The sequence below is a fragment of the Nanorana parkeri genome, unplaced genomic scaffold, assembly GCF_000935625.1.
Source record: "Nanorana parkeri isolate BGI_ZX_2015 unplaced genomic scaffold, ASM93562v1 scaffold98, whole genome shotgun sequence".
NCBI lineage: Eukaryota > Metazoa > Chordata > Amphibia > Anura > Dicroglossidae > Nanorana > Nanorana parkeri.
Window position 1 is genome coordinate 1,761,303 of NW_017306366.1, and position 14,203 is coordinate 1,775,505.

The following is a 14,203-nucleotide window of genomic DNA, read 5'->3' on the forward strand; positions in this document are numbered from 1 at the left end:
CTCCTTGCTGTCCTGTCCTGGCTCCGTTCCTTTTCGGCCGGAGCTCTGCAGTTCTGAGCTCCGTTCTCTGCAGTAAGGTCTGCAGACCTTACTAATCCATCCTTGCGAACGGGGCTCAGAACTGTCAGAGCTCCGGTGATCGATCGAAAGTAACAGAGCCAGGACAGGACGGCAAGAAGCGGCTGCTCTCATAGTCAGGTACGCGATCCGTGACCGCGTGCCTGACTGAATTTCCACTCGCCCTCTCTTTATTTCCACTCGCCAAATGGCGAGTGGAAATTTTGAGCCCTGATTATAGTATATTAGTATATACACTTCTGATTACATTTGCGCACTGCATGTAATATTTTTATTACCATCTGGTGTCTGGTGAGTATCACAATGAAAGGTGTCTTTTGTTTTCTATGTTATTCTATTTCACTTTCCCAGTGTCCAAATAAATGTTACATTATTATTATTACATTTTTTGGGCTGATTATTGCTAAGGAATCTGTTTTATTCTTCCCTTCCCCCAGTACATTCTATTTTTAGATAAAAGAGAACTATGGCCAAACCTTTATAGGCTGTAGTTCTCATTTGGGTCACAGGAGGACATTTTCTAATGTTTTCCTATGACCCAAAACTCAGCGTATAGGGGGCTATAGATGGCTATCTGTTGACAGTGCAAAGCTATGCCCGCCCTCCTCCCCTGTCTGTCCCTCCAGTCAGCGTTGGAGGAGCTCTGCAGGGATCGGTGACTGACAGTCACTACTACCTGCAGGGAGAAGATTGTGAACTGAGAAATCAGCGGATTGTGATTCTCGATCTATAGAACTGAAGTTTGACAGCTGCAGTGTCACACAACGGCTCTAACTATGGGGATAAGTGCATTTCACTCTCCTCATACTTCTCCTTTAAACATATATAAAAAGTCCCAAGCAATATGCACGTGTGGTAAACGATCACTTTGATTGATAAATGTGAGCTGTTGCTTTGGCGAGAGGGTCATTGGGTCTGCTATATAATGTGTGATGTACGTTATATCTGCCACTGTCAGGAAAGCATTTCCATTCATTCTCTGTAGAATACACTGCAAAGCTCTCTTTCCTGGTTAGTATAGTGTGAACGTGACATTGCTGACTACCGCCAAATTACCTATGTAATATTCTCTTTGCAGGGATCGGACTGTTCAGCTACCTGTCCTTCTGGAACGTTTGGAACTGACTGCTCCTCAGTGTGTAACTGCAAAAACGGTGCAGTCTGCTCCCCGGTGGATGGGTCTTGTATGTGCAGAGAAGGTAAGAGAGCTTGGCAAATAGCGGTCCTTTCATCACGGGAACGTCAATGTGACCCATGCCATTTGTATGATAGCTGTCGGTTGCTGCACTTAGCACTGACATTTTTATTGAATAAACCTGGGCTTCCGTAATTGATGTAAAAGCATTTTTTTCCACTTCATTAACTGAGCTTTCAGTTTATTCAGAAAAAAAAGAGTTTTTTACTTGGTGCAAGAGCAGCTTGATATTGCAAGGAGAGGATGGGTCAGATCGACATCTCTGCTGATTACACTTTAACTTGTTTTGTAACTGCTGTAGTAATGAAGTAGCAAAACTATCAGTTTCAACATCACTGCAGCACCATCTTATTTATTATGTTCATCCGTCATTGGAGGTGAAGGGTCCCTATTGATATGTCTGGCAGCAAAACAAAAGATAGAACTTTTGAAATATCTTCTTTTTTTTTTAGGACACAATACTACAGTGTGCATGGCATAATTAAAATAGGCATTGTACCCAATGCTGGAACAAGAAAACAGAAATGTTTAGCTGTAACTAAGTGACGCAAATGACCCATGTTATCAATATGTACTTCTCCTTGAAGCTGAACTCCATCTTGTTCTTTCTATACACTGTAAAAATATAAATATGTGAACTGTGTCCCCTGCCAAAAGAGATGCATTTCTGTTTAGCCTGTCCTGTGATCCAGCTATCCAGATTAGGGTTTCCACCTTTTCTTTCAGCAAAACCCGAACACTCTAACGACGCATGGAAATTTTTTGGGGAGAATGAGTCGCGGCTTATTCATGTGTGAATAGCGCCACCCATTCATCACAGTCAAGACTATTTTCAGTGGGGGCCAATAGCCCCTATCTTCATTTTGGTTGTCCTTGTCTGCCTGACATCATGTGTCCGGGTCTCAACTGCCAGGAAACCCGGACACAGAACATTCAAAACCCGGACTGTACGGGTGAATCCCGGACAAGTGGCAGCCCTAATCCAAATAAAAAAAAAGGTCTCTGACCTTTGCAGTTATGCAGGACAGCTTGGTCAAGGACCCACCCCCAGCCTGCTGATTGGGTAAATCACTATGGGAAATCCTAGTCCCGGAAGTATTTAATATATTCAAAACATGGTCAATGTTACATTTGCTGGCACCGATCACTTGTAAATATTTGTTCCCTTTGACCCGCTGTGCACAGTTCTGCTCTGTTGACATTACTGCCTTGCATCAGCACTGCATTGAATTATAACTCTGGCCAACAGTGGCACAAGGTCGGTGAATGAAGTTGAATGAAGGCATGGGAAGGTGCCTGAATTTAATATTAAAAAATATCCTCAAAGTTTAGAGCAGAAGCTTTGAAGTTGTCCAAGTTCTTCACTCAGCATCTCAGTTCACCCTGTGTTCCTCTGCCTTTAGGGCTTGTTCACACCAATTCCAGTACGTTTCAGCATGGTTAGTTGCTTAAACGCACTGGATCACATAGAGCAAGCCTCTCTGCATCCTGGGGGCAGGAGGGGGCTTGGTGGTGCATTCAAGTCAATGGCACAGCGGGAGGCGTGGCTCTGGTGCCATTGACTTGAATGGCACCACCACACCCCCCCTCCTGCCCCTGAACACAGGGAGGTGTAATTATGCGATCCTGTGTGTTCCAGCAACTAACTGTGCTGGAACACACTAGAATTGGTGTGAATAAGCCCTAAGTGACCTGGCAGCCTTCCAGTCTTCTAATCTGTAATGTAATGAAGGCACACTGGGGGGGAGGGTGAACTGAGCTGCTAAGATAATGATTTCAGTGCTTCTGCTGTGAGCATTGAGTATGACTTGCTCCACAGTGCCTGCAGTAACAGAGGTCAGTGAGAGCTTGTCGTATAATTCATTTTCTAATGAATTTGTAAATGCCTGATTGTTCATAGCCTGGCCACAGATTTACACACTTTTGAGCATATTTAATAAGGTTGTGAGAAGAGCAAAGTCCATGTGGTTTAAATATAGTAACCCATAGCCACCGCATGTCAACATGTCTGCTTGGAGTTACTGTGTACTATAAAATAAGCATGTGTATGTTATGGAAAAATTGAGATATTGTATGAATCCTTCTTTTCTAACTCTTTACAGGCTGGCAAGGGACAGATTGCTCCATTCCTTGTTCAAGTGGCACTTGGGGACTGAGCTGCAATCAGACCTGTCATTGTCTGAATGAAGCTTCTTGTAACTCACTAAATGGTAGCTGTATGTGCATTGCAGGCTGGATGGGAGACATCTGTGAACAACCATGTCCGGTATTAAAAGTGGCTTTAAATGTACCATTACCACTGACTTCCAACATGTATGTGAGTTCATGTGCTTGCCTGCTGACACTGTTCTTCCCTCTTCTAGGAGGGGATGTATGGTCTGAACTGTGCTGAACACTGTGACTGCAGCCATGCAGAGGGATGTGACTCTGTCACGGGTCACTGTCACTGTCTGGCTGGATGGACAGGTAGGTGAAAGATGAAAGACAGCTTGTTATGGGTTACTGCACTGTTTTCAATACTCTTTATCCTAATAAATGAAACCCAATATGATTTAGATCAGTGGTGCCGAACCTTGGCACTCCAGCTGTGCCAAAACTAAAAATCCCAACATCCATCTGCCTCTGGGAGTTAAGTATGTGGCTTTCAGAGCCTTGCAATGCCTCATGGGACTTGTAGTTCCAAAACAGCTGGAGTGCCAAGGTTCGCCACCACTGATTTAGATCATAGGTCAGAGCTGTTATATTTTAATGGGAATCTTGTGTCCCCTGTTGTACATTTAACGGTATGAGAGATGACAGAGGAGGTCCACAGTCAAATTAAATTATGGGGACTGGGCTGCAGTTTTTTGTTATGTTATTTAATAATTGGCTCAGCTGTCTAAGAAAACATAAAAAGAAGAATTATAGAAGCAGAGAAGCACTTTTTAATCAGTTAGGGGCTGATACATAAAGTATAAGCTGCATAACCTTACTTGGGCCAAGACAGTTCAGTCTTCATTCTTAGATTTTTTTTTTGTCCCAGACTGACAGTCCTGGATGTTCAGTACCAGACCAAACTTTCTGATGCAGAAAGTGTGAAGGACAGTAGTTTAAATTCATACCAAAAGGTGCTATTGTACAACTTTCACTACTTACTTGACTATTTAATATACATGTGTTTTTTTTTGTTTTTTTTATTAGCCTTAGGATTTACCTTTGCTTCATACATGGCTGAACTATCAGCAAATTAGGTCTAAAATGATCTGCATGACCTATTCTCAGTTTCTTCTGCTTTTAAAAAAGATAGTTATATTGCCAAACGCGCATGTTGCTGCAATGAGAGGAACCCATTTTTATGTTGGCAGAGTAATGGCAACTGTTTAATAAAATTCAGCGAGGGCAATGAACAATTACATAATTGCATGGAGCTCTCTCAAGTATGCTAAAGATTCAACCAACCAATATTATATGAAAGGACCAAATCCTTATGCGTATTGTCATTTTAAGTGGTAACCTGCCACTACTGCAACCTGTATAGATTATCTATACTTCAGCCTTGCATTTACAATGTAGCAACTGGTTGTAGCAGAACTGAATCAGTAGGTACATGTATTTGTGATAGAAGAACATGGAATACAAGGTTAGTGGCCAGTCTAGATGTTGATGTAGAATGAGAACTGCTGTGTTCCTGTACAAGTCTGTTTGTCCCCCACGTGGTTGTGTATTTGCCTTGGTAAAAGTAAGAGCAGAGAGCACAGCCGGGAGCTGAGCAGCGTTGTGCAGTAAATTAATAGATATTATCAGCCTAACAAACACACAGCTCTCCGTCTGCTCAGCACTGATTGGTGTGAGAGCCAACGGCAAGAAGGCATGTGTGCATGGAGATTACTGACCTCCGGGATGGCAAGGATGGGAGGTGGGGAGGATGTCAGAATGGGTACCTAACTTCTCAAGTCTCCTGCATTTATAGACATTGAGGTATTACTGCATACAAGTGATGAATGCAAACTTTGTTCTGTGTTTTCATTTTTTCTTTTAAAGGAATTTATTTGGGAATGTCTGCTTTGTAAAAAAAAAAATGTCACACTTATTATACTTCAAAAAGTTTCTACTCCGACCTTTAAAACTTTTGCTGCGCTGGCAATGCTGTGATTGGACTACGTTATAACCCCTGCTTTTTTCACAATTGATCATGAATTTTAGGTTCTATTAACAACAATGCATTTTAGGTGCAGTAGGGTAAAAATAATCATGCTTGCTTTATCTTTGGTATAAGTTTCTAGCAAATGCACATTACAGAATGATGGATAGTAATGCATGTAAAACATGCCTAAAATGTACCTGTAGCTGACTGCACCAAAATTCATAGCCTGAATACAGCCTTAAACTGAATTGCTACCCTCAGGGACCTGAAAATGTGGACACCTTATTAGCTGGTCTGCACATGGTGCTTGTAGTAGATTTTACTAGAAGCCACTCCTCTCTGTGTGACAGAGGCTGATTTACTAAAGGAGTACTCAGATATAAAGTTCTTGTACCCTGATAAGTCACCATGAAGACAACAATGTGACCTCCACCTCCATGCTTACAGGAATCACTCACCTGAATTTTCGTATTTAAAAGAGCATATGAGGTCAATAAGCACTTATGTCATGTAACCAAAGAGGAGAATCAGCCAGGAACACCCCCTACTCTCAGCAGATGACAACCTCTGGATTGTCAAACTGACAGGTCCACTTTGCAGGAATCACAATTGTCCTGGGAAGTAATTCCAATACAGCCCAAACACCAATGCTATTGTCATAGAAAAGAGAAAGTTCCAAATAGTGCAAGTATCATTCATGCCACTTTTTTTAAAAAGGTTAGACTACTTTAATGCAAAGAATTGTCCACAATAACAACTTTTGCATAAAGGCATTAAACTCTATATAGCAACACGTCCCAATAGAATGGAAGCTGCACTGACTGGCTACTAGAGTCAAAGCTCTAGATGTCTAATAGTGTGGTACGCCTATTATGGGGGTTCGGTGTGGAACGCAACTGCGGAGGGAAGTAACAGCAGATGTGGAATAAGGCTTCTCAGGCGTGAGTCTCAGGCGTCACTCCCAGTCTTAAGGGGGAGTTTAAGACTCTTGCATCACAGCCAGTGAAAACAACAAAAAGTATTAGCAACGCTATTATCTCATAGCATCCTAGTGATAGTAGTGGCGAAGTGAATACTGCACTTGAGTACCCTGGTAATAGCCAGAACAGGTCTGTTGGTAGGCAAACAAGTACTTCCTGAGTTTAAGATCACTGTGTACAGTCCAGCAGGGAAGCATGCATATGGAAAACTTGGTAGTCCCTATTAGGCTCCAACTGGAGCTATACTTGCGGTTTGCGGTTTGTAGGAGGGGTGGTACCGCACAGTGGAACGCGGAGCGGCAGTCACAGCAGCCAGCCCGTCCGAGGCAGCCCTGAGCGGAGCCGAATCATCAGATAGTGTTATTGAGGACTAGTGCTGCTGCAAACCTTTTGGCTCTATTTTTTTTATTGCATATCTAGTTGCTTAAAATGTATCTAAACACAAAAAATGTAGGCTTTTCGCCCGGTGATCCAGTCATTAACACACTTCCTGTCTTAGGGTGGCTCCACTGTATAGAGGAGCAATGGAGCCACCCTTGGATAGCAGCATTGTCACCCTATGGAGAAGATAGTGTTATATCTACTAGCATATTTCAATGGACTTAAAGGATAAGTTCACCTTTTGCAAAAATTAAAGAAACACATAATTAATAATATATTTAAAAAAATAAGTATTTTTTTTATATTTGCATTCAAGCCTGGAAAGCATTGCAATTGTGGTCACTCGATCACAGCTGCAAATCTCAGGCTTCTGTATATTTTCAAACTGTCAGAACTCGTACGGAGGGACGAAGTTTCAGTTAAGAGAGATGGGGGGAAGGATGGCTGGACTTAAAAAATGCAATAAAGCACCTCATACGTCCTCCAGCCGTCCTCCTTTTAGGTAGATGCTGGAACATAGGGAAGTAACAGCAGATGTGGAATAAGGCTTCTCAGGCGTGAGTCTCAGGCGTCACTCCCAGTCTTAAGGGGGAGTTTAAGACTCTTGCATCACAGCCAGTGAAAACAACAAAAAGTATTAGCAACGCTATTATCTCATAGCATCCTAGTGATAGTAGTGGCGAAGTGAATACTGCACTTGAGTACCCTGGTAATAGCCAGAACAGGTCTGTTGGTAGGCAAACAAGTACTTCCTGAGTTTAAGATCACTGTGTACAGTCCAGCAGGGAAGCATGCATATGGAAAACTTGGTAGTCCCTATTAGGCTCCAACTGGAGCTATACTTGCGGTTTGCGGTTTGTAGGAGGGGTGGTACCGCACAGTGGAACGCGGAGCGGCAGTCACAGCAGCCAGCCCGTCCGAGGCAGCCCTGAGCGGAGCCGAATCATCAGATAGTGTTATTGAGGACTAGTGCTGCTGCAAACCTTTTGGCTCTATTTTTTTTATTGCATATCTAGTTGCTTAAAATGTATCTAAACACAAAAAATGTAGGCTTTTCGCCCGGTGATCCAGTCATTAACACACTTCCTGTCTTAGGGTGGCTCCACTGTATAGAGGAGCAATGGAGCCACCCTTGGATAGCAGCATTGTCACCCTATGGAGAAGATAGTGTTATATCTACTAGCATATTTCAATGGACTTAAAGGATAAGTTCACCTTTTGCAAAAATTAAAGAAACACATAATTAATAATATATTTAAAAAAATAAGTATTTTTTTTATATTTGCATTCAAGCCTGGAAAGCATTGCAATTGTGGTCACTCGATCACAGCTGCAAATCTCAGGCTTCTGTATATTTTCAAACTGTCAGAACTCGTACGGAGGGACGAAGTTTCAGTTAAGAGAGATGGGGGGAAGGATGGCTGGACTTAAAAAATGCAATAAAGCACCTCATACGTCCTCCAGCCGTCCTCCTTTTAGGTAGATGCTGGAACATGGGCGAGGACGGGAGGACAAGAGCACAGTATAACTAGAAAGGCATAGGGAAATTAAAAAAGTAGAAGAAACAGAAGAGGAGGAGATAAAAGAGCCTAAGAGGAGAATGAAAGAGGAAGGAGGAAGAAAGAGAAAGGGGACCCGCACCCTGGCCTGAGGGTATGTTGTAAAAATATATGGTGCAAATCAAAAGTAGCCTAGACTAGAGGAATTCCGAGATGGAAGGACATAGGAAAGTCCCAAATTTTGAGAAACTTGGTTTTGGAATCACGAAGAATGTTAGACATTTTTTTGTTAATCAATATCTTATTCATGCAGTCTTTCATTTCTTGCAATTAAACCCTGGGTCTTTGCCGGGCACGGGCTCAAAAATAGGTAGGTAGCTAAGGTCTGCTGGGAGGTAGTATCAGGAATGGAGTGTGCAGAAGAGCCACCTGCGGGTCCCTCTGAACAGTAACATGGAGTAGAGTTTGAAGGAGACCAAACATTCTAGACCAAAAAGGTGTCAATTTTATGCAAGCCCACCAGATATACAAAACATCACTTATTTGTCTGCAACCCCTACAGCTAACACTTTTTCAGCAGTTACAGCAACAGTTTTATTCCTTTTGGAATAAAAGTTTAACATAAATCAAAGCTGACCATTGTAAGCACCCCTGTCAGTGTTAAGTGGTTTGTTCCAACCCTCTATGCCCTACTTTTGCTGGACAGCTTGGCCTGTTAAACAAAATTGAAAAATAACAGACTTAGTGGCTGGATCACCAGGTAAAAAGAAAAATAATTCAGCCACCATTTTTAAAGATTGGTAACCTTCAATATGTTCAGTTTTTGCTTTTGGGTTTAAATGCGCTTAAAAAAAAAACTTGACTACAGCCTTAATACCATGCTAATGAAACTCAGCATATTAATGGAACTTGGCAGTGCTCTGGCAAAAAAGAATGCTTAAATAACATTTCAGCCAAATATACAAATTTTACATGTTGGCTTCTTTCTTTTTTTGTTGACACAAAATACCTACTGAATTGAGGGATTACTCTAACTTTATTCTAGCAGAAATGTAAAGCTGGTTGTTGTTTCTTCATGTTTTCAATGGACCTCAATCTAGCTTGACAAAGTGAATGTCATTTCTTTCCTTTGATCCAGCAACACCTTCCCTCTGCATACACTGCAGCCTCTGTTGGAAACATTGGAGTATGATAGCAAGGCTACTTATAGGCTTGAGGCCCACCTTGGAGCACAGCCTATATACTGAGCAGACCCTTTGACTTTGGCACAGTCAAAATATTTTCTGGATGGTATTAGCTAGTTACTTACTGACTTAATTTGCCTTTTTGGTTTTCTCTTTACTGCAGGTTAGCATCTGTTTATGCAAATGTAAGTAAATGTTAAAGCTGAACACCAGTCAGATATAAAAGACACAAATTAATATAGCTCTTCAATTAGTATTACATCAGTAAAGGATTTCTTTTAACTGCAAGCAGTGTTAGTATCTGAATTTGAGCTGGTATTAGCCTCTTGCAGTCCTGTATTGACCTTTGCGGTCCCTGTACAGCAGGGCTGGAGTGTGAGAGGAAGAATCTGCAGAAGAAGTCAGTGAGTTCACATTCAACAGAGAGATGTTCTGCTTCTTTTTTCACTGTCCAGTCACAGGATAGATCTCCGAAAAAGTGGGATAAATAATGCTGGCCATCAGACTGACGACATCTAGCTGCAGAAAAAAGTAATGCAGAAAAATGTCTGGATTGAGGGCGAATGTTGCAGCAAAAGCTGTTTTTGTTATTTTATAATTTTGTTTATTGTTCATTGTGAATGGATTTCTTCTTTAAACTGCCTGTTGCTGCCAGTGTATGCATTCTCTGTGCCACATAAAGAAGTGATAATTGAAGTGACATAACTTCTTGGTCTACATCATGGGCTTCTTCCCAGTGATCCAAAAAAATCCATCCCAGTTGCCATGGCTTTTTCTATAAAGTCCCCGCTATAGCCATTATTGTTTTACCATTGTCTTAATAATAATAAGTATGACCTTTGTGTATCTAAAGTTTTTTCAGCCTTACAGTTTTAGTGTTTCTAAGAGATAGAATGAGCTGTCCATGGACTAATTGTTCACACAGTAGAGACAGCAACATTCCATTGTTCAGACAGATAATGGAGCAGGTTAGGTGGTAATGCATACAGATGCCGTCATTCTCCCAGTCTTCCAAAGGATGAACAGCGTGACTGAGGGACAGGGTGACACGGTGGCGATAAGGTTCCAGCGAAACAACTGAATGTAAGAGTTTGGTCACATCAGTGCTGTCACTCACTAACAAAGCTGTCCCTTGCCTGCCCTCCAGCTCCATTAATGCAGGAGCACAGATAATCCCATCTCCCATATGGCTTGGTCCAGGAACTTAAAGACACAACCCATTCCTTTACTGTGCAGATGAACTAGTGCGGCCTCAGTGCAGGTCTCCATACCTTTATACAATGAAGCTGTCAGTGGAACACTCTGGGGAATGGAGATAGCAGCTAATTATACTAGATGGATGCATCTGTAGCTCCATCGATAGACCTGTCTGTCTGCTTCTTTTCTTCTTTTAAATGTCTTCATAATCTTTGCTACCATCGCTTTTTTTTTCCTGGAGTTCACTCTCAGCAGCCAGAATACTTTTTAGGAAAACACACCTAGCCAACCTTCTCAAAGTATTATTTTAGGTATACAGTTCTTCTGTGTAATCTATTAGAAGCTAATTAAATCAGGATGCAAAGAGTAAACGACTAGGTGAATAGGCCAAGGTTACAAAGGCTGTTTTTGCGCACATGAAAACCTGCAAATAGCACTGTGCATTGTCCTAGAGCATAAGCGCTACACTCTGTGCAGTAAATTATGAAACTGTAATTTAAACATATAAATGTAATGTTTGTCCGCCGGTGGAAGCAATTCAGACAGGGTCACTTCGAGATAGCAATTAAAGAATATGCAGAATTGTCGAGAGCTAGATAAGGCGCCAAGGCACTGCAGGATTAAGGCTACCTTCGGATTATCCCCCTCCATGACTGGCTGTAAATTTTGGATGCCACTCTCCGGGACTAGAGATACGTCTCCAGAATGTTCTCTTTCATTTTTTCTGCAAGACTTAATTTGTCCGGAGCTGATAAGGAATTCTGCTTCCACCACTGCTTGAGAAATCCGCACCAGGGTGGGAGAACTTTGAAATCTCTAACAGTTCTTGTAGCAGAAGCTGTGGGAATGCGTGGCCTTAACACCATTTAATAAGACAAAGTGCAAAGAACAGAAAGTCACAGGAACTATATAACAATCAGCTCTCATTGTTCTTTCTAATGAAAGTTGAAATTTGATTGGTTTGCACTTGTTACCGCACTTTGCAGCTATTCTTCCTTCTGTTACTTAGTTGTAGAAGGACTCTTGTCTAAGCAAACGGTGTTCAGTATTTATTAAACCAATGATGGCTTAGTTTTTGGGGCTTAGAGGGCTGAGATAACAGGTAACAGGACCAGAGAGCTTGTAATACCTATCACATTGATATGAAAATAGCGCCTTTCTGAAATTTACATACCCAGCAACTCCTTCATTGTCCTATCAGCAGGCTTGGGATTGTACCGTTGACCAATCTGTGCTTACCTGACTGTGTTATTGGGCTGTTTGGATCACAAGAGTAGTTGAACAAAGTTAGGAATTCCAAATTTGTATTTCAACAGTGTTTTAAGTGGTCTGCCTGGCATTCTATAAACAAGCTGGTATGGTTTTAGTTGTATTGAATAAGGCAAATACTTTAAAAACTTAAACTGTATCACATATTATCTGACAAACATATACTGTAGGAATATCATAACAAATATATTTCCCTTCCTGAGCAAATTGGTAATTTTTCTATTGTAATATATATTTTTATTATATTTTTATTTATTTATCTACATACATATTTCTTTTTGTAGTTCCTCTTTGAAACCTATGAAAATATTGATGTATCCAAATGATAGTCAGTGACGTGAGCAGACATTTTGTATTATAATCACTTCTACTCTAATCACTTCAGAATTGGTGGTTGTGCACTACCTACGAAAGAGTAATTTTCACATTTCCGTTATGTGCCTATTGATTTGGAAATGACTTTGTCATTACTTATGTTAGAACAGGAGAGTATTGTACACAGGTTTCTTTTGATTTTGTTTTTTTAGCAAATGTTTCATTTGATGGTATTGTTTCGCAAGGATTGTTTTATTTTCTGTGTGTTTAAAAGGAGAAAAAAAAGGAGAAAATGAGACTTTATTAAAGCCGAAGTCCAGGCAAAAAGCTAAATACACAGATAAAACACGTATGAGGGAGCAATTTTACCTGTCAATGGATTTGTAGTTATGTCTACTCGATCCTGTAGTTTACACAGCTCTGCAATACAGCAAAGTCTTCTCCGGCAAGGCAGCAAACCTGATTGCTTCAGAGTTTTTTGATAGAGTGGAGAAGGTTCAGAATCTCTGTCAAGTTTTTATTGATGGCATTAGGGTGATTCACGCCTCTATTTGTACTGGTGACCATTGTCCTTGAAACATAAATGTGAAATCCAATATTTTAGTGTTGCCCCCAGAACAAGATTTAAGGGAAAATCTCTCAATGGGACAACTGTTCTACAAACACTTTAGGAAATTCTTTTCCAACTTCTAGTTGCATCTCTGAGTCAGGAAGTGAAGGAGATTTGTCTCAATGGTACACAGGCAGCAAACAAAAACTGGCAGCAGTTTTACCCTTCCCTACTCAATCAAAAAGGAAAAAAACTTTTTCACTATACGTACACTTATAGTAATGCTAATGACTCCCTCCCCAGCCTGAGACCGGACAGTGAAAGGAATAGACAGTGAAAGGAATAGATTGATGAGCTCACTCTCTGGCATTCTTCTCTCTCCACCTATCAGCATAAACCTTGTTAGCACATGAGCATTGCAGCACAACTGATTGGATCCTTGTGCTGCTTCTTTTTCTCCAAGTCTCTACTGTACATTGAATTGCAAGAGGCTGATACCAAGTCAAATTCAGGTACTTACACTACTTGCATTAAAAGGAAAAAAAATAACTTGATGTATTAATGAATTCCTTGCTGCATTGGCTTGTGCTTTTTATAACTGCCTGGAGTTTAGCTTTAAATAAAGGTTAATAAGGTTAATAAGATTTATGAAAACCTTTTTTTTCCAAGATGCAGGGTCCTCCAGCGTCTGCTAGAATCAGATCTTAAAGGAGAACTATGGGGTCAGTGTTTTTTCCCATAGTTCTCCTTAGGGTAACGGGAGGACACAAACTAGCGTCCTCCCGTTACCCTAAACTCAGTATACCGCGAGCTACAGCATTGAAAGAGTCACTTTGTTTATAACAATTAACACAATTAGATTGCACAATTTGTTATAACTTATTCTTTTTAGTGTATAGAACCCCATTTGCTGTATAAGATGGGACTTCACATGTCTCCTGGTTATAGTCTGAGTGCTGCCCACTAACTTCTATCTTACAACCGCAGCTTGTTCAGCACATTTGTCATTTTCATTTGAGAACATCTAGCATTGCAAGGGTGAAGGACTCTGAGCTCACCATAAAATCCCTGGGTCTGCTATATTTTTGCATTAACTCAAGACAGTTTGAACAAAAACAGCAAGTAACACAAGTGAGGAAAACGACTCAGCCTGTGTAATGATTTTCACTCACTCTCAGTAATCCTTAAACTTTCAGCTGCTGAGCAGATTGAAGCCTCAGTAATTACAATGCGGTACCTGTTCTGCTCTGATGGGGAGGGGGCACATCTCCTGAGTAACACGTTAATCCACTCTCTGCCTGAGGTCTCTCCCCCTGTGTTTATCCCATTATGCAGAGGAGCGTGGGCCTGTGAGATAAAGCTGGCAAATGCTGCAACACATTGAGGGGAGAGGGAGTGAGGTGGAGGGGAGAGGAGAACACAGGTAAACTGA

General features: G+C 41.2%; 1 protein-coding gene across 3 annotated transcripts in view; it reads left to right on the plus strand.

The window, feature by feature from the left end:
• MEGF11 (multiple EGF like domains 11) overlaps positions 1-14,203 on the plus strand; it is a 434,557-nt gene that overhangs the window by 335,642 nt on the left and 84,712 nt on the right. For all 3 annotated transcript variants that reach the window (XM_018552848.1, XM_018552849.1, XM_018552850.1), the window contains exons 11-13: positions 1,157-1,277; positions 3,376-3,539; positions 3,637-3,739. In XM_018552848.1, the coding sequence (XP_018408350.1) occupies positions 1,157-1,277; positions 3,376-3,539; positions 3,637-3,739 (388 nt within the window). The remainder of the gene's footprint in view (positions 1-1,156; positions 1,278-3,375; positions 3,540-3,636; positions 3,740-14,203) is intronic.